At 41.7% G+C, this 22806-nt stretch overlaps 1 protein-coding gene across 2 annotated transcripts; it reads left to right on the top strand.

Annotated features, from left to right (window-relative positions):
- Positions 1–8396: 8396 nt before the first annotated feature.
- On the top strand, positions 8397–22468 carry abhd15a (abhydrolase domain containing 15a). Of its 2 annotated transcripts, XR_003782690.2 has the most exons (4): positions 8397–9125; positions 19129–19481; positions 20406–21160; positions 21212–22468. XR_003782690.2 is itself a non-coding variant. In XM_013131235.4 (3 exons), exons 1-3 carry the CDS (start codon positions 8871–8873, stop codon positions 21007–21009), a joined length of 1212 nt encoding a protein of 403 aa, XP_012986689.2. In that variant the 5' UTR covers positions 8397–8870; the 3' UTR covers positions 21010–22468. The 2 variants fall into 2 exon arrangements, 1 of the variants encoding a protein (XP_012986689.2); XM_013131235.4 differs by having other exon boundaries at positions 20406–22468.
- Positions 22469–22806: the final 338 nt, after the last annotated feature.

Below are 22806 nucleotides of genomic sequence, written 5' to 3'. Positions count from 1 at the left end.
TCATATTACTCAGCATGCTCATCTTGCAGGTTTCTTTAAATGGCTAGGTTTTTGCATACTTTGTTACTCACCTATAAATAACTTGAGTTTCCACCCTGTATAACAGTTAGTTCTGCAGGGGACATATCCTAAATGTTATCCTTTCCCGAGTGTTGTGCACTACTGTTGACATGAAAACAGCATTTGGGATGAATCCCACATGTTATTTCCAGCCAGTGTTTTTACATTTAGTCAGCACTCCTGGGGATGGAGTCTAGATATAGCATCACGTCCCTGGATCAGTATTTAATAATGGATGAGGAAGGGTGTGCGTGTGAGCGTGTTGGGTGTTTGGATGTGTGTGATGCAGGGTGTGTGAGTGAGATTGTGCATAATGACGTGTTGTGAGAGTACACCATAGCCTGGCACATCATTGGAAGGTTCCATGGCTTGGCAGCCATGACAGGTCCAGTCTCCAGGGCAGACGTTGAGTGTTCTTTTATCATGTTCATATCCAAACGTGTTCAGTCCTGGTTGTAATAAAGAACATCCCTTGTACGTCTACTCTTTTTCTATAGTATGCGACCACAACAAGAGACTCCTGCCTAGTATTAGAAGACCAAAGGACAAGCAACACAACTCTTCAATCCATGAGTCTTGAAAAACACAAAACACTGTGTCTTCTTACATGAAAACCCAAGGCCACAGTTTACTAGGCAAGTCCAACACTGTGTCTGAATCATTATGCTTATAAAGACACACAAACCAACAAAAAATGTCACAGACAATTGTATGAACTGTGTCTGATGATTCTACACATGTCCTTACATTCCAGGACCAGTCGTTGGTACACAAACAACTGACAACTGTGGCATCTGTCTGAAGCTCTTTTTCTCCCAAATAACCCAGAGGCCACCAGACAACTGTCAGCCACTATCAGTGAAGGCCAGCCACACACACTAAAGTAAATCAACCTAACATGACTATAGCAGTCTGAATGACTGGTACTAAGCAACCAACACACGTGTTTGATTGTCACTAGTGTTAGATATCATGTGCTTTGTGCATTCAGTCTATTCATGGATGATGTCATAGGAAGTTTCTAACTTGTTCATTTTGCACTGTAAAAATTGGTAAGGTAGATAGATGCCCATTGACAATAGTTTCCTCTCTGCAGAGAGTGGGTGTAACGATTCCAGAAACCATTTCAATAAGGTATCAAGGGCTTAAATTCCCTGATTGCTTTGATATGATCTGATAGAACACAGTACAAAGACAATACATGGGGTTTAGTGTCTGGTTATTCAATGGTGCTCTGTAGGAAAATAGCTCTGTTGTTAAGTTTGAATTATGAGAAATAACAAGAAAGCAACCTTCATGGGATCTGAGGGATCAGAATGTACAGTGGGGAGAACAAGTATTTGATACACTGCCGATTAATCAGGTTTTCCTACTTACAAAGCATGTAGAGGTCTGTAATTTTTATCATAGGTACACTTCAACTGTGAGAGACGGAATCTAAAACAAAAATCCTGAAAATTACATTGCATGATTTTTAAATAATTAATTTGCATTTTATTGCATGACATAAGTATTTGATCACCTACCAACCAGTAAGAATTCCGGCTCTCACAGACCTTCATGAGGAAGGTGAGGGATCAGCCCAGAACTACACGGCAGGACCTGGTCAATGACCTGAAGAGAGCTGGGACCACAGTCTCAAAGAAAACCATTAGTAACACACTACGCCGTCATGGATTAAAATCCTGCAATGCACGCAAAGTCCCCCTGCTCAAGCCAGCGCATGTCCAGGCCCATCTGAAGTTTGCAAATTACCATCTGGATGATCCAGAGGAGGAATGGGAGAAGGTCATGTGGTCTGATGAGACAAAAATAGAGCTTTTTGGTCTAAACTCCACTCGCCGTGTTTGGAGGAAGAAGGATGAGTACAACCCCAAGAACACCATCTCAACCGTGAAGCATAGAGGTGGAAACATCATTCTTTGGGGATGCTTTTCTGCAAAGGGGTCAGGACCACTGCACCGTATTGAGGGGAGGATGGATGGGGCCATGTATCGCGGGATCTTGGCCAACAACCTCCTTCCCTCAGTAAGAGCATTGAAGATGGGTCGTGGCTGAGTCTTCCAGCATAACAACGACCCAAAACACACAGCCAGGGCAACTAAGGAGTGTCTCCGTAAGAAGCATCTCAAGGTCCTGGAGTGGTCTAGTATTGCTGAAAGTCTGTATTGCCCAGCGACAGACCCAAAACCTGAAGGATCTGGAGAAGGTCTGTATGGAGGAGTGGGCCAAAATCCCTGCTGCAGTGTGTGCACACCTGGTCAAGAACTACAGGAAACGTAGGATCTCTGTAATTGCAAACAAAGGTTTCTGTACCAAATATTAAGTTCTGCTTTTCTGATGTATCAAATACTTATTTCATGCAATAAAATGCAAATTAATTACTTAAAAATCATACAATGTGATTTTCTGGATTTTTGTTTTAGATACCGTCACTCACAGTTGAAGAGTACCTATGATACAAATGACAGACTTCTATATGCTTTGTAAGTGGCAAAACCTGCAAAATCGGCAGTGTATCAAATACTTGTTCTCCCCACTGTATGTGAACATCTTGGCATTATCCAGAGATAGACAGGCCTCTCCATAAGTACTGGAAGCCTTTATTTATGTTTGCTCTATACTCTAAAATTGTGTATTTGAAAGAAAAATGTGACTTTGAGGTTATAGTACTGGTCCTTACGTACTATTTGAGGGTATACCCTCAAATATTTGTGTACATAGTTTCAACATTTTAAAATGCCAACACTTTGTATGCGTATATCTTTATTCACATTGAATAAATATGGTGTTGGGACAAGGTTCTACACCCCAGTAGGGGAGAGGAGATCTTAGGTCCACTAGTTCCAGCATTTCCTGTCACTGTGTTATTATCAGCTGGTCGCCAATTGTGATCTCCTCCCAGCAACACCAAGCATTGCCTCTTGGGCATGCAACTTTAGAGAAGGTTAACATGGTATGGTTGTACCGTCTTCTGGCATCCTGCCACCACACTTCGTAGTTTATCAGACATTGTCAACGATTAAATGCGACCCTTTCCAGGTGATGTCCAGGATGGCTCTGGTAGGTCTCAGTTCCTTCCCTCCTGTTCCATAACTTTAACTGTTCCATAGTATTTATCCCCGTGGATTCCAGGACCCATGGCTAGTAGAAGTGCAACAGCATCCAGTCCTTTGTCTTCTGTAACCCTAGCTGTTATGTAAGACTGGGGACATACTGTGCCCTCCAGAATTACTGGCGCTCCAAGGTATTATGAACAAAAAAAGTTGACATTCAAAAATCATGCACCCTTTGCCAAGATAACAGCTCTGCATTGTCTCTTTTAATGTTTGATGAGGTAGGAAAATACTTAGGAAGGGATTTGAGACCATTCCTAAATTAAAAAAAAATCTCCAGATCCTTCTGAGTCATTGGTCCTTGTTTGTGGACAAAACCAAACCCTCTTCAGCTAACACAGGTTTTCAATGGGATTTTGTTCAGGGGACTGTGAAGGTCATTGCAAAAAGCTATTGTTTAGTTATTTAGTAGTATCCTGACAAGGTTCTCAGGGCCTTTGGAAGTAAAACAATCAAACAACCTCTGGAGTTTGTTTCCAAAAAGCAACATTTTATTCTCATCAGACCACAGGACCCGGTTCCAATCAAAGTTCCAATGACAATTAGTGCACTCCAGGTGCTTAAGTTTGTGATTTGGTGTCAGCAGAGGCTTTCGTCTGGAAACCCGTCCGAATATCTTTTTAGGCAGGTGGTGCCTAATCTTGGTTTCGGAGACTTGGTGACCCCAAAATTCTACCAACTTCTGCTGTCTTACTCACCCCACCAAAAAAACTAATGAAATATGACAGAAACTATAACAGATTTAATTAATTTGGTAATAGCTGTTGTTTTCATATGTGGTCCTTGTGACACACTACTCGAGTCTTTCAGTGATTCTGGGTTATACCAAAATTAACCCCAGTGGATACCAGAGAGTTTCCTGAAGAGTGGATAATCATGACCAGCTGAGGCAAAGACAGGACGGGGACATGTCTCACTTAAAGTTGTCAGTATACTTTAATTGGGATGGTGGGTGCTGGTGTCTCATTATGGGCCCAACAGGGGGTCACTGAGCAACAATGCTTCCCCAGAACTGAGCCAGTGAAAGTTGCTCTGGGCATAAAGTAGATTCAATCTCTAGTGGGGCAGTTAGGGTTAGGGTTAGTCGCAGGCCACGTCTCCCATCTCTCAGTCTGGGTCTTTTTCAAACCTACATTGAGGTGGCTTCACCTCTGGACATTGTGTTGGCCTCTCGGGTGGCTCTCTGTTTGTTTCCTTGCCTTTCTCTCTGTCCTGAGAGTCTTACCAGATTTCAACAAGTCCACTGTTGTCTGGTGGCTCTTCTTGGAGGACTTTCTCCATCCCTTTCTGAGAATTCAACGGCTAAACAGAATACTGGTATGTTTAAACAAAACAACCAGTAAAGCAAATACAGCTTGTCCTAACTCAGGGTGGGTCCACTGGCAGCTAGAGTCCAGTCAGGTAACCCTCTCAGTGCTGGATATATCTTGATTCATAGGAAACAAAGGAACACAAGACACAATACATAAGGCAAGGTCAGGTTAAACAGCCGCACCCAAGCCTCAGACGTAATTGTGGTGAACCAACACCCTTCCTGGACACTGCCATCTTCTAGGCTGCAGATGTAGCGATCGACACACTGACTCGCGCAGCTTGATGGCCATCAAGGGACATCAAACACATACACACTCAGGAACAAGTGACAAATGGTCCTAGACAGAGGTTGTTGAGTCCTTGAGTTGCAGAAAAACAATCTGTTAAAGACCTCAGTGTAGGACTCGATTCGGACCTCTACCTCAAACCAATATAAAGAACATTATCAAATACTTTTTTAATATCGGGACCATAGCTTGAATCAACTTTTTTACCAACTCAGAAAAATGAATCCAGCAACTTCTTTTCATTCCATTTAGGAGGTTGAAATGGGGTGGATATTTACCAAGAAATGTAAGCACCTTTTTCCCGGTTAAGAAAGAATGCCCATATTTTCCAGTGGACACATGTGTCATGGCTAAGAAACTCTGGAGGTTTTGATCCTACATATAACACAATATAACTTTCAAATACTGTAACTATTATAACGGTGAGGGACTGAGAGTGCAACCTTGAAAAAGGCGCTATGATGGTGAAGTGTTGTTTTTAAATCAGTAAATCACTGGGAGCATACATAGTCAAACATTAATAAACATAGAGGGTGTCAGTCTCATTATTTTTATAACATACAGTTTACTCTTCATTAGTATGCATTTCATAACTCATTCTTATTTTTTGCCAGCGTTAGCCAGCTCATTATTTTTACTTGATAGTATATTATTTAAAAAATCTATGGTTTAAAAAAAAATCTATTTTCTTGCATAATACAGGAACCAATTATTTTATGGGCTGCCTGTAAGCATGCGTTCAGAGGCCATTCAAATAAATGTTTCTCTGCTAAAAGTCTTCTAACAGAAATAGTAACTAACATTACTTATCAATGGAATTGATAAATGAAGTAATACATATTTTTTTTATTATGCTTATTTTACCAGGTAAGTAGATATTTTTTAATGTGCTATCCAATTTGGAATTACAAATGGGAAACTCTGAAATAATTCTGTTTCTCAGTTTTCTAAGATGCAATGTTTCCCCCCTGACCTTTCACCTTTTCAAACAAAAGATGCAGACAATACATTTTTGACAATTACAACAGTATCAATATGGAAATTGTAGATAGTCTTACCACTACCAATGTGAAGCAAGTAACTTTAGTATTAACTACCTTAGTAAACTTACCAAACTAGCTGAAGTCATTTTGGTTAGAGAATTGTTCTCCTGGAAGAGGATGAAAGAGCATTTGCAAGCTGGGGATGATTATGTGGCCATGATGTTTCAGGGCCAATATCTAAATGTTGCTAATACTGCTACCTACTCTACTTCTACTTTCAGATTCTAATGAAGAACTAATATAATACTGTATAGACAAAACAGATCTAGAAACGTATTAAGGAGGTTATAATTGAGGAACTTACAATGATCAAAAAATTTATCCTGGTTTTCTTGAATGTTCAGCATGTAAATTTCACTAAAAATATTTGTAATATTTTTTTATATTCCATTACAATTTTACAAATGTTTTTCCCACATTTGTAGTATCTAACTGTAGATTTATGCCCATGTCTCATTGCAGCATATCAGTCTCCGGACAGAAGATTGCAGTTTGCTTCCATTCAATATGTGTGAGGTCGCACTCAATCAACAAATGACTACAGCTTGCAGGCCCTGAAGTCATCAGAGGACATTTCGATAGTTTGATAAATCAACGATGTAAAGAAATCCTTCCCCATACGATGGTGGCAAATTTGCACTGCCGCATTAAAATCCTGGAGGTTATTCCTAATTGCTCCCGGGGAGCTGATCATGGCAGACCCTCGCACCTCTCCAATTCAGAGAGGTTGGGTAAATGAAAGATTTTGGTTAGACCTTGTGTGCAAAATGAAAATTAGGCTCTTTCTCTTCTACCTGTGTATATGTGTGTGTGTATGTGTGTGTGCTTGTATTCAAACAAGTGGATAAACAAAATGTCCAGCTGTATTGCATTTACTACACTGACTCATCTAGACCCCCACTGGTAATCTTCATCACCCCCTTTTCCCCCCCATACTACAGCTTTCACAACCCCCCATCAGACTATAGCCCTTACAACTCCCCCATACTACAGCTCTTACAACCCCCCCCCTCCTTCAGACTACAGCTCTTACAACCCCCCCGCCAGACTACAGCTCTTACAACCCCCCCTCCGTCAGACTACAGCTCTTACAACCCCCCCGCCAGACTACAGCTCTTACAGCCCCCCCATACTACAGCTCTTACAACCCCCCCCTCCGTCAGACTACAGCTCTTACAACCCCCCCGCCAGACTACAGCTCTTACAACCCCCCCCCCCCCCCTCAGACTACAGCTCTTACAACCCCCTCCCCGTCAGACGAAAGCTCTTACAACCCCCACCGTCAGACTACAGCTCTTACAACCCCCCCCATCAGACTACAGCTCTTACAACCCCCCCATCAGACTACAGTTCTTACAACCCCCCCTGTCAGACTACAGCTCTTACAACCCCCCCTTCATCAGACTACAGCTCTTACAACCACCCCCCGTCAGACTACAGCTCTTACAACCCCCCATCAGACTACAGCTCTTACAACCCCCCCTTCATCAGACTACAGCTCTTACAACCACCCCCCCCTCCGTCAGACTACAGCTCTTACAACCCCCCCATACTACAGCTCTTACAACCCCCCCCCCTCCGTCAGACTACATCTCTTACAACCCCCACATCAGACTACAGCTCTTACAACCCCCCCCCATCAGACTAGAGCTCTTACAACCCCCCCCCCAATCAGACTACAGCTCTTACACCCCCCCCCCCACCCCCCCAAATCAGACTACAGTCAAAAATAACAAGTGGAAAATAACAACCCTAAAAGCACTGTATTTGTTGCATCCAGGTGCTTATAGTGCCACTGCCTGTGGCATACGGAAGATAGTTAATGCATCGCTATGGTCAAAATGCATGTTTTAATTTGCTTAATAAGAGTTCCCATTTGAGGGCCTTTTACTACATGTGTACACCCACTTAAATAGACATCACCATAGAACTATGGCTAATGCACACACTGATGTCGCGGTCAGCAGGCTTTTAGTGGTACATTCAGTATACAGTAGATGCTAGAGCTATCCCTTATACCTTTTTGGAAGGCATTTGTATTGTGGGAGGAGTATAATTTTAGGAGATGTTTTCGCTTCTGATAGTTTGACATTGGTGTTTGTATGTACCTGACTGCCTCCACGGAAATTGAAATATGAACAGTCCATGCATTCAAAAGCTCAATTCGCATACAAAGCTGCAAAGGTTGGAAACAGAGCAGAGCTGACAATTCAAAAATGCTAGGTGGCAATACCATGTCCCCCAATTTGGAACAAATTATGACGATTTGGTAGGCTATACATAGAATCTCATGGACTATAGGAACAACCAGACTAGATAATGTACTTTATATAACACGTAAAGACTATAGAGGACATTTGCTTAGTGATTTATTTAGAAACAAACAGGTATTTTCCAGTGTTACAAGTTACAAGCAAGCAGCCAACGAAATTTCGAATTTAAGATATGTTTTCAAAGAAGATATCGCTTCTGAAAACCGGATGAACAACGGCCGGAAAATAGGCTTATGTCAGCAATCTTCCAAAGTTCTAAATAAATAAAAAAGTCCGGTGCGCATTCTCGTTTCTCTCAGTGAAAGCAAGCACAGGCTGAGGTTACGCGCACGCTGTAATGTGTTTTGTGAGAGAGGACTTCAACCAGTCGAAAATGATACGGCTTATTGCATGTACTTTAATGTTATGTTTGGTTTGGTTTATTTAAAAAAGGGAACAGTAGGTCAATACAACATTCGTGAAATTGACAGTTTGCTTTCAAACCGTTTAAATGCTGGAATGGCTCTTGGCTTTGTCCATTGTGATCTTGGGGGCCGTTATTTGGACAGCGTCGAAATATTTTGGTACCCAGCGCGAGCCAGACGCAATCCTCCAGGGGCTCGGAATTTCAGAGCAAAAGTATGTATCAGACCGGGGGGTCCCGCTGGACGTTGTCGATGCCCAGACACCGGACCGGGCAAGTGAGAAGAAAGTCCCCGCTGTTGCGCTGATATGCAAACCCTCGGCGCTGGCCAACTATCTCCTCAAACACTGTAGGTCTTTCAGCAATTATACCGCATGCACGGGGTGGACTTGGCGACGAGTGCTATTCTTCAGACCGTCTACGGCGCGTGCTGGCCGTACGAGAGCCGTGTGCATTTCGTTCGCGACCACCTGCAGTTGAGCGACGACGGTCTAGTGGCGCTGGATTGGGCAGTGTCGGTGGCCGGTGCGTCGTACCAGAAACGGAGGAGAACCTCGAGTAATTCCACGAGCCCCATCCTCCTCATCATACCCAACTCTTTTGGGAAAATCACTAGAAATGTTCTGAAGGTAATAAATTAACTAGAACAGACATGGAAGTAAATTTGGTGTGCTTGCCAAATTAAAAAGTGTACGAGTTGGGATAGCCAAGTCATGTGAAACAATATTGGTTTGGTCACTCTGGCGTGGAGGTTCAAGGGATAATATTTTACTGTCATTAACGCTAATTATGCAAATTAGTCATTAGTTTAGTCATAGTCAATATGGTTTAAGAAATGTTGGTTAGGACAGCCTAAACACAAGAAATCATGTTGCTTTGGACTCTAGATTTGGATGAGATAACGTTTTAGGGTTAAATAATGGTAATTATGCATATTAGAGTAATTAAAATTGTCATATTTATTCTTTTTTTATTAATTAATCAGAAAAAAACATTGAGATCAGATCTCATTTACAAGTGTGCACTTAGAATTTAAAAAGTGAAAATGACTAAGAATAATTATTAACATCAAAATATGGAACCCATAAAAATATTTCATTGTATTAAAATATAATTTACACATAAGTTATTTAGCCCCATAGGATGACAGCAACAGATCGAAAGCTAATCCATTTACTGTATCAACAACATAAACTATCAGCAATCTTTTGAACCCTGCATGATTAATGTGCTTGAGCTACTTGGAGGTCATTCCACATATAATAACTAAAAGCAGTTTTACCTGGTTTACAATGATGTTCACAAGTAAATGTTTATCGACCAAATGTTTAGTCGATAAACATTTACACATTTTGAGCTGGGATACCCTTAACATGTGAAACATAATTGTTTTGGACCCTCTAGACGGAACAGTTCAAGATATACGGTTTTAGAATGAAGTAATGCTATCTAAGCAAATTACGCTAATTAGTCTTAAACAATAAATGTTCAATATTTTTAATTTGGGAAAGCCAAAACGTGTAACAAAGGTGGTTGGATCTTTTTAGTGTAAAGTTTAGTTTCAGAGTTAATAAACATTATGCAAATTATTACAATTAAATTAAGTCTATTGTTTATAAACATAGCTTGATTGGTGAGGAGGTTTTTAATAGGAGCCTCTGTATGTGGCTCTCATTTAAACGCATTAACTTATGCACAGTTTACATTCTGAACATATCAACATTGGTTTGCTTGAACAATGTAGGAGGAGATAAGTGCCACATTTCTGTTTTGTCTGCTTTCAAGTCTATGGTGCCCTTTTCCCTATTAAAATGCATTAGGAACTCACTTAAAAACTGTTTTATATATATATATATATATTACTGTTTTTATTGACGGTTGCTGTCTTCTCCAGCCACCAAATAAAAAATCTAATAATAATAAGGCAAAGAAAGAAATCTAGAGTCTTACATTGCCTTTGGAGCATCGATACTGTATGTGCTGTATGTTCTTCACCTACACCTGTTGTTGGGTTTATGTTGCTGCATGACTTTTGTGGTCTTCTGGGGGATAATATTATTCTAATTGTTTTTATCATCTTGTAAATGTCTACCTCTGCCGCCTACAGTTAACAATGTTACACAGTGCTGTTGGGGTCTGCTTTAGATTTACATGAGCTCTAAACATCACGATCACTTCTTATTATTACGCTTTGCTGGTAACCATAAATAATGCATAGGGCATGAAATCTTATTACAGCAAATACATTTCTCATACTCCGGTAATGCACTGCTATGCCATCACTATTGAAGGTTCAATATGAAGTTGTTTGTTGTCAATTTATATGAATAGTTACATTAGGATAAATTCACGATGGCAGTGATGTGTTAAAAGGAGATTTGAGGAGATATCACAAACTAAGTCCATCAGTGTCAATGAGGATGTCTATTGCTATTAAGCTTTGGGTCTCTTGGTTCAAGCCATTAGACGACTTGCACATCAGTCTTGGCAAGAACGCCTAACAACAAGAGCACAGTGCCAAGTGTTATAACCAGCATTTCAATTCAATGTTTGTACAAGGCTCTATTCTGCTAAGGTAGGCTGTGAGTGAAAGAATCACATGCAGCTGTGCATGTTCTCCAAATAGCTGGGTCCTAGATCTGTTTGTGCTGTCTTGCCAACTCCTGTCTATGGCTATTATCAGCAAGACAGCAAAAACAGATCTGGGACCAGGCTACACTCCAATGCCAAAATTGTTAGAATTGGATCCTGTGCCCTGGCCTGAGGTGAAATATGTTTTGCCAGATTCTATTGAATATTTTCATAACAATCAGATTCTGTAACCTGCCTAATACACAAAAATGTGGTCCAATTGTATATGAAACCACCATTCTGGCTACCTTGGTTCAATGATTGATTTATTTAATACTGTATGTTACTGTTGTGAGCATAAATCATTCACAACCTGGTCTGACAGCACCCAGCCAAGTCTGTCAACAATGGGAGCTTTCAGGCTCTGATTGACTATCAAGAGCCTGTCAGCAGACTGTAGAAAAAAGGAATCGACTAAACAATAAGTTAATGTTTTTTGACGGCAAGCCCATTCATAACAGAAACCTGGGTAGCAGTGATGCAGCTGCACTGCAACGCAGTGCCCAAGACAGCTGCACCCATTGAGAGGCCATAGTAAAAGTTTAAGCTTTTTATCTTTGTAGGACAGGGAGATGGAGGAAGGCAGATTCAAGAAAAAGCTAATTCTGTCAAACCTTCTTATTTCCTGGGAGATAAACTGGCCATCTTAGCAGAAATGAGTGCGAAGGAAAAGAGATAGAGACCTCTGTCAGATGTATCATTTCCTTTAGTCTTTCTGGGTAAGCTCCCAGTGTGTGTGTGTGTGTTTGGGGGGGTTGGCATGACTGTGGTAATGACACAGTTTGTGGGTTGTGCAAACTATAAGGCACTGCCAGATGTCACGGCAATTAAGACTGCTCATGTCTGAGAAAAGACCCAGTGCTTGCTCCTTTGTGTGGGTGGAGCTGGAACAACATGGAGACAGCCGAGGAGATAAGTAACATGGAGAGGACAGAAGATAAGGAGTGTCCATTGACATCTCTTTAGCAAGATAAATCAGTGGCATCATCCTCTGTCATTTTTCTTCTTAATGAGATGGCCTTTATTTACACAGCGCCAACTAAGAAAGAAAAAATGTCTGGACATGACACAGCTTTGAGGGAGATTTTCTTATTTTATATGTTACGTAAGATATACTGGTATACGGTCATTAAGTGATTTGCATTGTCTGACAGACTCATGTAATCCGCCTGCTCGCTCATCTAGGCATAATTCCGACCGAAGCACAATGTACTGTACAAGCACGTTAGGTTACACCTTATAGAGAGACATTACATCACACAAACTCACAATGTAAACTTACAAATGCATATTACCGGTGTTACAGCAAGCATTGCAAATGCCACCCTATTCCATGTAGTGTACCAGGTGACAGTGGAAGAAAAGGGTTATGGGAAAAGGGATAGATGCTCCTCACAGGTATGGCACAAAAATCACTTGGGTCCACTTTCAGGCACAGCTTCAGCTGATTTAATAATTTTAATTACTGCCCTAATAGCGGAGATGGGTATTTTAAGGCATGAAGCTATTTATAGCAATTGCCTAATTTATATACAGGTAGGTCTGGAAATATTTGGACAATGACACAATTTTCATAATTTTGGCTCTGTACGCCACCACAATGGATTTGAAATGAAACAACGGAGATGCAATTGAAGTGCTGACATTCAGCGTTAATTTCAAGGGGTTGAATAAAAATATCATATGAAACGTTTAGGATTTGCAACCATTTTCATACACAGTCCCTTTATCACTGGAGCTGAAATATAATTGGACAAATGAACACAATCATAAATAAAATGTTCACTTTAATATTTTGCCAAGAATCCTTTGCAGGCAATGACTGCTTGAAGTCTGGAACGCATGGACATCTTCAAACGCTGGGTTTCTTCCTTTGTGATGCTTTGCCAGGCCTTTGCTGCAGCCGTCTTCAGTTGTTGTTTGTTCGTGGGTCTTTCTGCCTTAATTTACTTCTTCAGCAAGTGAAATGCATGCTCGATCAGGTTGAGATGTGGTGATTGACTCGGCCATTGCAGAATATTCCACTTCTATGCCATAAAAGCTCCTGGGTTTCTTTCAAAGTATGTTTTGGGTCATTGTCCATCTGTGAAGTGAAGCACCGTCCAATCAGCTTCACTGAATTTATCTGAATCTGAGCAGACAATATATCCCTATACACGTCAGAATTCATCAGACTGCTTCTGTCTTCTGTCACATCATCAATCAACACTAGTGACCCAGTGCCACTGGAAGCAATGCATGCCCATGACATCACACTGCCTCCACCGTGTTTTACAGTTGATGTGGTATGCTTTGGATCATGAGCTGTTCCAAGCCTTTTCTCAGAATGTACCAAACTGTTGATTTGGCCACTCCTAATGTTCCTGCTATATCACTGATGGATTTTCTTGCAGGCTAAGGATGGCCTGTTTCACTTGCATTGAGAGCTTCAGAGCAACAGCTTCCAAATGTGAATGCCACACCTGGAATCAACTCCAGACCTTGTACCTGGTTAATTGATGTAGAAATGACGAAGGAATAGCCCACACCCAGGGCTGGGTAGGTTACTTTTTAAATTTAACCCGTTACAGTTACAAGTTACCTGTCCACATTTGTAATCAGTAACGTATCTTTTTAATTACTCAAACTCAGTAACATAATCCGATTACTTTGAATTACTTTTAGATTACTTTAATATTAAGAGGCATTAGAAAACAAATAGGAATAGCCTATAACCAATTAAACACATTTTGCGGGATCAATCAATCGGAATTTGCATACACTTGTGTGCACTAAATCTGCAGTAGTCTGATGTTTTGCTCCACAACCACAAACGTTGTCAAAACGTAGCTAAAGTCTCAGCCACGCGAATGCACGTTGGCCATCGTGAACACCCGTACACAAATACATTTTACCCGCGTGAAACCTGTGAATTAGGGCCAGCGATGGATTTTCAAAACGCAATGAAAGAAATAAACTGTGATTAAAATGAAAGAAATAAACTTTGATTATGCACCTCCACTCTTAGCTTATTCAGTGCGATCAGCAGCCAATAACCACAATTTTCTGAGATGCAAAAGCAGGATCACATGGACTACCTGAATGGATGGAATTGAGGAGGCTGCCTCATACAAATCATCATCTTTTGGTAAAGTGTTCCCAACACACTTTCTCCTCAAATGTCGTGATAAATTCCTTATAATGTTTTATCTTAAAGGTAGCGCCATGTTACAGCTATCAAACAGTTTCCTAATATTCGAAACTCTCCACACCAGGTAGGCCTATCGCCTATCATTGTTCTGAGAAAGATGCGTCGATTGGATAACTAAATCATATTTTATATAAGTAGGCTTATATTATCGTAGATACACTCTGTTTTTACCAATAAAACTAGCGCATCGGTCACTAATCTGGTTATGCGCGCCCACCTTTGCGCGCATGATGATCACACCCAACAACTGAGGCACGTAGCCTAATTGTTATTTTGGTTCAAATAACGATGTTTTAAAAACATTATATAAGAACATCCAAAATGCAACGTGTCATAATTATTTCACACAACTATTCTTAGAGTTACTGTTTTTACATGTAATCCGTTACTTCCCAGCTCTGCCCACACCTGTCCATGAAACAACTTTTGAGTCCATTATTCAATTACTTTTGGTCCCTTGAAAAACAGGAGGCTACATATTAAACACCTGTAATTCTTAAACCCTTCCTCCAATTTTGATGTGAATACCCTCAAATTAAAGCGGAGAGACAGCACTTTAAGTCCTTATTCGTTATCTAACTGTAACTTGAATATATTTTGGTAAACAGACAAAATAACAAAACCTTCTATACCCAACTATTTCAAAGCACGATCTCCATTGAAGTGAGGTCCGGGCTTGACTGGGACACTCCACAACATTTAACTTTTAGTTTTTAAGCCACTCCAGTGTGGCTTTGGCTATATATGTTTTGAGTCCCACGTCTTTTGGAGACTTCAGCACATTGCTGCAGTTACGTTCTTCATTTGTTTCTCAATGTCTTACTGTGTTTTGTCACTGGTTTATGTAATTTCTTGCCAGAAGAAACCTATTGGTCAAATAAAAATTCACTACGGCTCAAAATCTGGTATGGGTATGAATATTTTTGGGCTTAACTGCATATATCAAAGGGTCCTTCTATTTGATTTGGTTCTTAAAAATAACTAGCAGGACAAAATATATATTTCTTGATATGAAGTAATATGGGGTTCTGTAATATTTGGAGTATAAAATCAAGCTGATAAAAAAGGAAATCTTTTCATAGCCTTTTTGCTTATTTTTAAGACAATGTATTGTTAGAACGCAGGACTATATTCAGAATGTCCTCTCCTTTCTTTACAGCTCTGACTTGTCATTAGCTAGTCTCCATCTGACCAGAACTATTTCCATTCTAGCACAAAAAAAAATCCCTTCCCATTTTCACTCATTAACTCCCCTACACTGACTGTTGTTTTGGGATTAGCATTTAGTTGCTGCTAGGTTCTGTCATGTTTTCTTTGCCTATCCAGATGCCAGATCTGTGAAGGGGTTTAGGGAGTGAAAGTGGGTATGGGAAACATAGTCGAGTGAAATGGGTCACATTATTCCTGTATGCCCTCTTTGAGGTGAGACTCAGAGCCAATGGTGAGCTCACAACGGACAGCCTTGTGTCCACTACGTGTCCTCTACACATTTACCATGTCAGTGGCTTCGGATAAGAGCGTCTGCTAAACTACTAAAAGGAAAATGTAATACTTATATAATGTAAAGGAGCATTTTTCAGTGACTACCATGGAATGATGATATTTAAGACACATGCCTTGTTCATATAACACAAATTCTGCACATTATTCCAAATGAAAACCCAGAGTCTTTCAACATGGCAGAGGTTCTATTTTAGTTATTGTTCCGTGGATGAGTAGGTTGTTAAGCATTTAATTAAAATGACAATGCTAATGACTGTGATAATGGTACCTCTACAGTAAGATGACTTTGCCTATAAGAATATAACAGTTGGGTTTTGAGAGTAATTCATTTTAATGGTCGAGTCAGAGGCATGCCTTATTTACCGAACTGTTCATGCTGAAAGTTGGGCCGTATTTGCTGAACTGTTCATATTGAAAGGTGGGCCTTATTTACCCAACTGTTCATGCTGAATGGTGGGCCTTATTTACCCAACTGTTCATGCTGAAAGTTGGGCCGTATTTACTGAACTGTTCATATTGAAAGGTGGGCCTTATTTACCCAACTGTTCATGCTGAATGGTGGGCCTTATTTACCAAACTGTTCATGCTGAATGGTGTGCATTATTTACCAAACTGTTCATGCTGAATGGTGGGCCTTATTCACCAAACTATTCATGCTGAAATGTGGACCTTATTCACCAAACTTTTCATGCTGAAAGGTGGGCCATAATAGCCAAACTATTCATGCTGAAAGGCAGGCCTTATTTGTAGAACTGTTCATGCTGAAAGCTGGGCCTAGTTTACAAAACTGTTCATGCTGAAAGCTGGGCCTAGTTTACAGAACTGTTCATGCTGAAAGGGGGGCCTTGTTCACAGAGATGTTAATGCTGAAAGGTAGACCTTGTTTATAGAGATGTTAATGCTGAAAGGTAGACCTTGTTCCTAGAGATGTTAATACTGAAAGGTAGAACTTGTTCATAGAGCTGTTAATACTGAAAGGTAGAACTTGTTCATAGAGCTGTTAATGCTGAAAGGTAGACCTTGTTCATAGAGCTGTTAATGCTGAAAGGTGGGCCTTGTTTACAGAGATGTTACAGGCTAAATGGTGGACTTTGTATGTTAGTGAAGGTTTAGTGGAAGGTTTTGAGAATTTGACATTGTTGTGTAGATGTTGGTGCCGAAGCATGGGCAAGTGTACGTGCAGGTGTGTGTGTGGCAGGATGTACTGTGTGTACTGGCCTCGGCATCCTTCAGAGTGACAGCGTGTTTAGTGTGTGTTTGCGACTATACTGCCATTAGTTAGTGTGCGTGGTTCCTTGTTTCTCTAGTCTCTGTGATAGAAATTCCTCTTGGGCTTGACACAAGCAGCATGGTTTAGAGGGATAACAAATGTGGGACTGAATCACCACTAACCAGCTTTATTCCTGCATCCTTGTATTGGAAAGCAGCTCTACTTCAACTAAATAGAGAAGACCCTTCAGTGATATTTCAGTATAGTTGCATGACATTCAGAGAGATTGAACAGGGGCAGAAATGACAAAAGTGCCCAAAAATGTGCCTTGGAGGTACTGCTGCCTCACAGGCTGATGTTTAAACAACTCACCCTTTCTTCCAAATCAGTTAATCATAGTCAATTATCAAATATAATTGACTATGAGCTTCATTACTAGTTTGTTATTATGAGTCAGCAGTTAAGCCTAGTGATTATGGCATTTATCTAGTAACCAAACTTGCTTGATAAAATTCCAAGCTGGCAAGGGGGAACAGTTTTATTTTGTCCCTGAACATAGCAGTTCTAGAACATGTGTAAGACTCCATGGATGAGATGGTCTGCTAAATGCCTAAATTGTACTTTATGCAATTGTACATATTATCTGTTAAAGCAAACCCAACTTTGCACTAAAAAGAGACTGACAGAGACCGAGGTAAACACAGAGGAGGCAGGTTTGTTTACATGACGCTACATTACAGGTATCGATAGCTTGAGATGCCACCTTGAGATGCCACCCTTGAGATGCTACCTTGAGATGCCACCTTGAGATGCCACCTTGAGATGCCACCTTGAGATGCCACCTTGAGATACCACCTTCCCTCGTTAGTGTGTGCCTTTGATAGAGCCCCCAAAAGTGTGAAGACAATTCTGTCGGAATGGTATCAGGTTTTTGCATTGCGCTCGTATATCCCTCGATTTCCCCACGATTGAGGGTCACAATCCTTGTGTGGTACATCTCGAACATGTTGGTTTGAATTCAAATGCTACGGAAATGATTATTAACATCAAGATAAGTCTATCTAGCGTATTTGTCACCTGTTGCCATGAGTCAAGGCCACCCAGTGGAGCACAAACAACATTGTGGACCTAACCCGTTGTCATGTCTCTGTTTTCCTGTGTCATTCTCACTCGTTACTATTTGCATTGAGACAGAAAGAGGGTAGATAGAGACAGAGAAAAACAGATATGGAGAGGAGCAGTATACAGAGGTGATAACACCAGGGTATAAATGGTCTTGCAAGCTTCTGAGTTCTATAAATATTTCAATACAGTGATCTGTTTCATCTCCTATATTTCTCTACCCAGCAAACTGGTGGCATTCCCAAAACGTTAGCCTTTATTCAATAGTTAGGGTTTCATTTAACATTAGGACAGCAAACCTTTTTTTCTATCAGAAAATTATTTTACATTACATATCCTTGGAATGTTTACCTAACATTTACTAAAATGTTGCCCAAAACACCCTGTAACAACTGCCACAGAACATTCCCACAACACTCTAATTACATTTCCAGGTAAAAAAAACACACAGCATTTGATGTGGATAGGTTCTTGCAACGTCCGTTGAACGTTTGAAAAAAGCAACCACATTATTTCTGGGTAGTCTCTTCAGACACAGCCGCCCAGCCTTTAAACCTCTAAGCCGCCCTGTATATTCCTGCCCTTTGAGTTTGTTGAAAATTGCAACGTTCTCCCTATAAAGTGCCCTACTTGATCAGAGCACTAAGGCAGGAAAGAAAGCCAGCCCGCTGGTCAGTATAGTGACCTAAGGAAGGGCCAGCGGTCTGGACCGCTTCCTCTGGTGCAGGTGTACTGTAGTGCACAATGTAAATACACTTGGTGAATTTTGGATGACACAGGGAACCCTGGAATTCATCTGGAAAACCTGGTGAGGACGTCACAGTTCACAGTGAATTCGAACATATATTTATGTGCATAGCGGTTCCAAATGCCTCGTAGTTCATACTTTACAAGTTCGTAACTTCATCCTGACTCTGTTCAATTGAAAGCGCTTTATTAGCCCAAATGACAAATGTTCTCTCTCTCTGTCCCCCAGCTCTGCGAGGCAGCACTGATCCACGGCTACCTCCCTGTGGTGTTTAACCGCCGCAGCCACAACGCCACGCCCCTCAGCACCGTCAAGTTGCAGCAGTTCGGCGACCCAGGGGACCTACGCGAGGCTGTGCGTTATGTGCGATACCGGCAGCCTGTTAGCCGGCTGTACGCAGTGAGCGAGAGCACAGGGTCTGGTCTGCTCCTTTCCTACCTGGGAGAGTGTGGCTCATCCAGCTATGTGACAGCTGCCGCCTGCCTCTCGCCTGTGTTCCGCTGCCAGAGCTGGTTCGAGAACGGGCCCATCTGGCCTCTGCAGTGGGCTCTGGTGATCTACCAGAAGATATGTCTCAGCAGGTGAGGGATGGAGAGAGGAGGAGGAAAGGGAATGGGTGGAGAGGGGAGGAGAGGGGAGGAGGAAAGGGGATGGGTGGAGAGGGGAGGAGAGAGGAGGAGGAAAGGGGATGGGTGGAGAGGAGGAGGAAAGGGGATGGGTGGAGAGGGGAGGAGAGAGGAGGAGGAAAGGGGATGGGTGGAGAGGGGAGGAGAGGGGAGGAGGAAAGGGGATGGGTGGAGAGGGGAGGAGAGAGGAGGAGGAAAGGATATGGGTGGAGAGGGGAGGAGAGAGGAGGAGGAAAGGGGATGGGTGGAGAGGGGAGGAGGAAAGGGGATGGGTGGAGAGGGGAGGAGAGGGGAGGAGGGAGGGTGGCTGAGGGATAGAAGTAAGTACCTCTACAAAATAGTCCCACTGCCACCACTTGTCTGTTGTCTTTGGTTAACTTTTTATGTTCTCTTTTAATTTGTATGGTCTTCTCTCCAGCACTGACCTTTGCCGACAACTAATTCATGGAGTAGAATGCACTTACTACCAAATTGTGTGGTTGTTTTACCTTGATCTTATAAAAAGTGTGAATTGACACAAGTCGCTCTGGATAGAACATCTGCTAAATGCCTAACATTGAAAATGTAAGGGCAGGAGAGGATGAGAAGGGAACGTGTAGTAGGGCACACAGGCAGGGAGAAGAAGGGAAGTGGAGAGAAACCATTCATTGAGGCAAAGGCAATGGTCTACCATCAAGGATGTCACGTTCCCTGATATTATAGGACCTGATTAAAATACAATACTGTAACCACAGCAACCTGTCTACCATGCTATTGATCTAGCTAGCCACCATGACCCAACTTGTGGTTTCCCAATCATTGCTAACAAGGGTGTTATGGAGCCATGCAGCTTTTCTAGATTGATTTATTGATTGTAGTTGTTTGTGTGCGTATTCTTAGGTACAGGACAGTGCTCGGGGAGACAGTGCACACAGACACCCTTTTCTCTAGTTGTTCCCTGCGTGGCCTGGAGGAGGCGCTGTTTTGCCACCCTCAATCCCCTAAAGTAGCCCAATCAGGGGCGACCAGTGGCAGCAGCGGAGGAGCCTGGGAGGCCTACTGGGAACGCAACGATCCCCTCCGGGATGTAGATGAAGTCGCCATTCCCGTCCTGAGTGTCTGCGCTCAAGACGACCCTATCAGAGGAGACCCCCAGTCCACCTTACCGCTGGAACTCTTCGAGAGCAACCCCCACTTCTTCCTACTGCTGACCACCAGGGGTGGACACTGTGGCTTTAACACCCCAGAAGGGAGCGCTTTCTCTGGCGGAGGGACACCTGGGACGGGCTGGAGTCACCGGGCCCTGCTGGAATTCTTTAGGGCCACCACAGACTTCATTGCGGCGGAGGAGAGGGTTAAGCAGGCTGCCAGACGCAGAGGTCTTGGGGGCAGCAGCCAGGGTAAATCCTTCAGACACCGTAGTGTTAGTACCTGTAAGAGGCTGCCCGCATGCTCACACAGTATTCACACTATCTATAACTGGCAGAGATCCTACACACGTTGAGCTTGGGCGACGATTGATGGATTGAAATAAAATGAAATGCAAATTGACTTAATACACAAACCGAACACGTGGACATTTCTAGTGAAATGCTTACTTTCCAACAATACAATAAAATAGTGATTTATATTAACACTAAGTGTGACTACATTAGGTAGTTTCAGGTAGATATGTACAGGTGATTGGGCTGAAGTGACTACAGTAGGTAGTTTCAGGTAGATATGTACAGGTGATTGGGCTGAAGTGACTACAGTAGGTAGTTTCAGGTAGATATGTACAGGTGATTGGGCTGAAGTGACTACAGTAGGTAGTTTCAGGTAGATATGTACAGGTGATTGGGCTGAAGTGACTACAGTAGGTAGTTTCAGGTAGATATGTACAGGTGATTGGGCTGAAGTGACTACAGTAGGTAGTTTCAGGTAGATATGTACAGGTGATTGGGCTGAAGTGACTGCAGTAAGTAGTCTGAGGTAGATATGTACAGGTGATTGGGTATGTGAAGGTGGTGCTTGATAGTCTGGGTACTATCAAAAAAATTCAGTAGCCGCTTCGTGGTAGAAACTGTTCAGGCTCCTGCAGCTTCCCCACTTGATGCGCCTGTATCATTTCCCAGGCGGTAGCAGGGAGAAAGTCTATGGTTAGGGTCTTCTCCTACTGTAGATCTTTTGTTTTGCTAAGGTTGAGAAAAGACGTTGTTGTCTTAGCACCTCCCTTGCCAGTCACTGACCTGGCTAACGTGTTTTTAACAGTTCAACTTTTTTCCTGTAAATACATTAAAGACATTTTCTGAAAAAGGACTGGTTATCTTCACTGTCCACCAATGTAACAGTTCAATTGAGAAAGCATTGGAATTTTTGGAAAAGAAATTGAGCGGGTGATATGGATGACAGTGAATTGTAACTACTACAGTTGCTCAAGGATTTTTGCTACGGAAGAGCTGAACAGCCAACCTAATTAATAGATGAAAGCTTGTTTTATGGACAGAGAAACAGAATAGGGTTTTACCAGAAAGCCTGTGCATTTTGTCTTTGACTCCGCCCAATGAATATTCAATTCCAAGACCCCTCTGGACTTCCAGGATTTTTCTGATGAGCAAATTAGGTTTAAGGAGAAACTATGTAATGATGTTGGGATGTTTTGCTTATCTGGGTGGAACCAGCCAGGTTTGAGGGTTTGTGACCGGGCTTTACGATATCTGTAATTTGCAACATTGACTTGGCACCGTTTGTGATCATTTTCCCTTTTTTCTAAACATGCTGAACTTTAGTTGAATGTCTTACATTACTGTATGTTATTGGTAAATGAACATGATAATAAAGATGTAGTTACTTTACTTTATTTTTGTCACATATACAATAATAATACTTTTCTTCATAATATCATAGGACAGGTTCAGCCACAGGTTATTGTAGCACTGTGGAATATTATGTGGTGAATTATAATAAATAGCGTTATTATCCTATATATGTTGTGGTTATGTACTGCACAGCAGAAACAGCTCTTTGTACAGGGCGATGCCACTGTAATTCTATAAATGTGTGTACATACATTTTTCATGCACATGGGTATGCGTGCGAGTGCAGGGATTTGTTAATTTGATGAGACAGTTTTTCCCTACTGGTCCTCATTCTTTTAGACAGCTACTGTCAGTGGCAGTAGAACAGAAGTATTTTCATACCAGGAACTTACTGTCTCTAGTTATATTGTCACCTCACCGCATGTACAACCAAACCTCTATATCAAAGTATATGTACCACCATATGGAAGTTAGCTGAATTACAGAAACGGCTAATTCACGCT

The sequence above is a fragment of the Esox lucius genome, chromosome 1, assembly GCF_011004845.1.
Source record: "Esox lucius isolate fEsoLuc1 chromosome 1, fEsoLuc1.pri, whole genome shotgun sequence".
In the NCBI taxonomy this organism is placed as follows: domain Eukaryota; kingdom Metazoa; phylum Chordata; class Actinopteri; order Esociformes; family Esocidae; genus Esox; species Esox lucius.
This window is presented reverse-complemented; position numbering and strand designations above follow the sequence as displayed.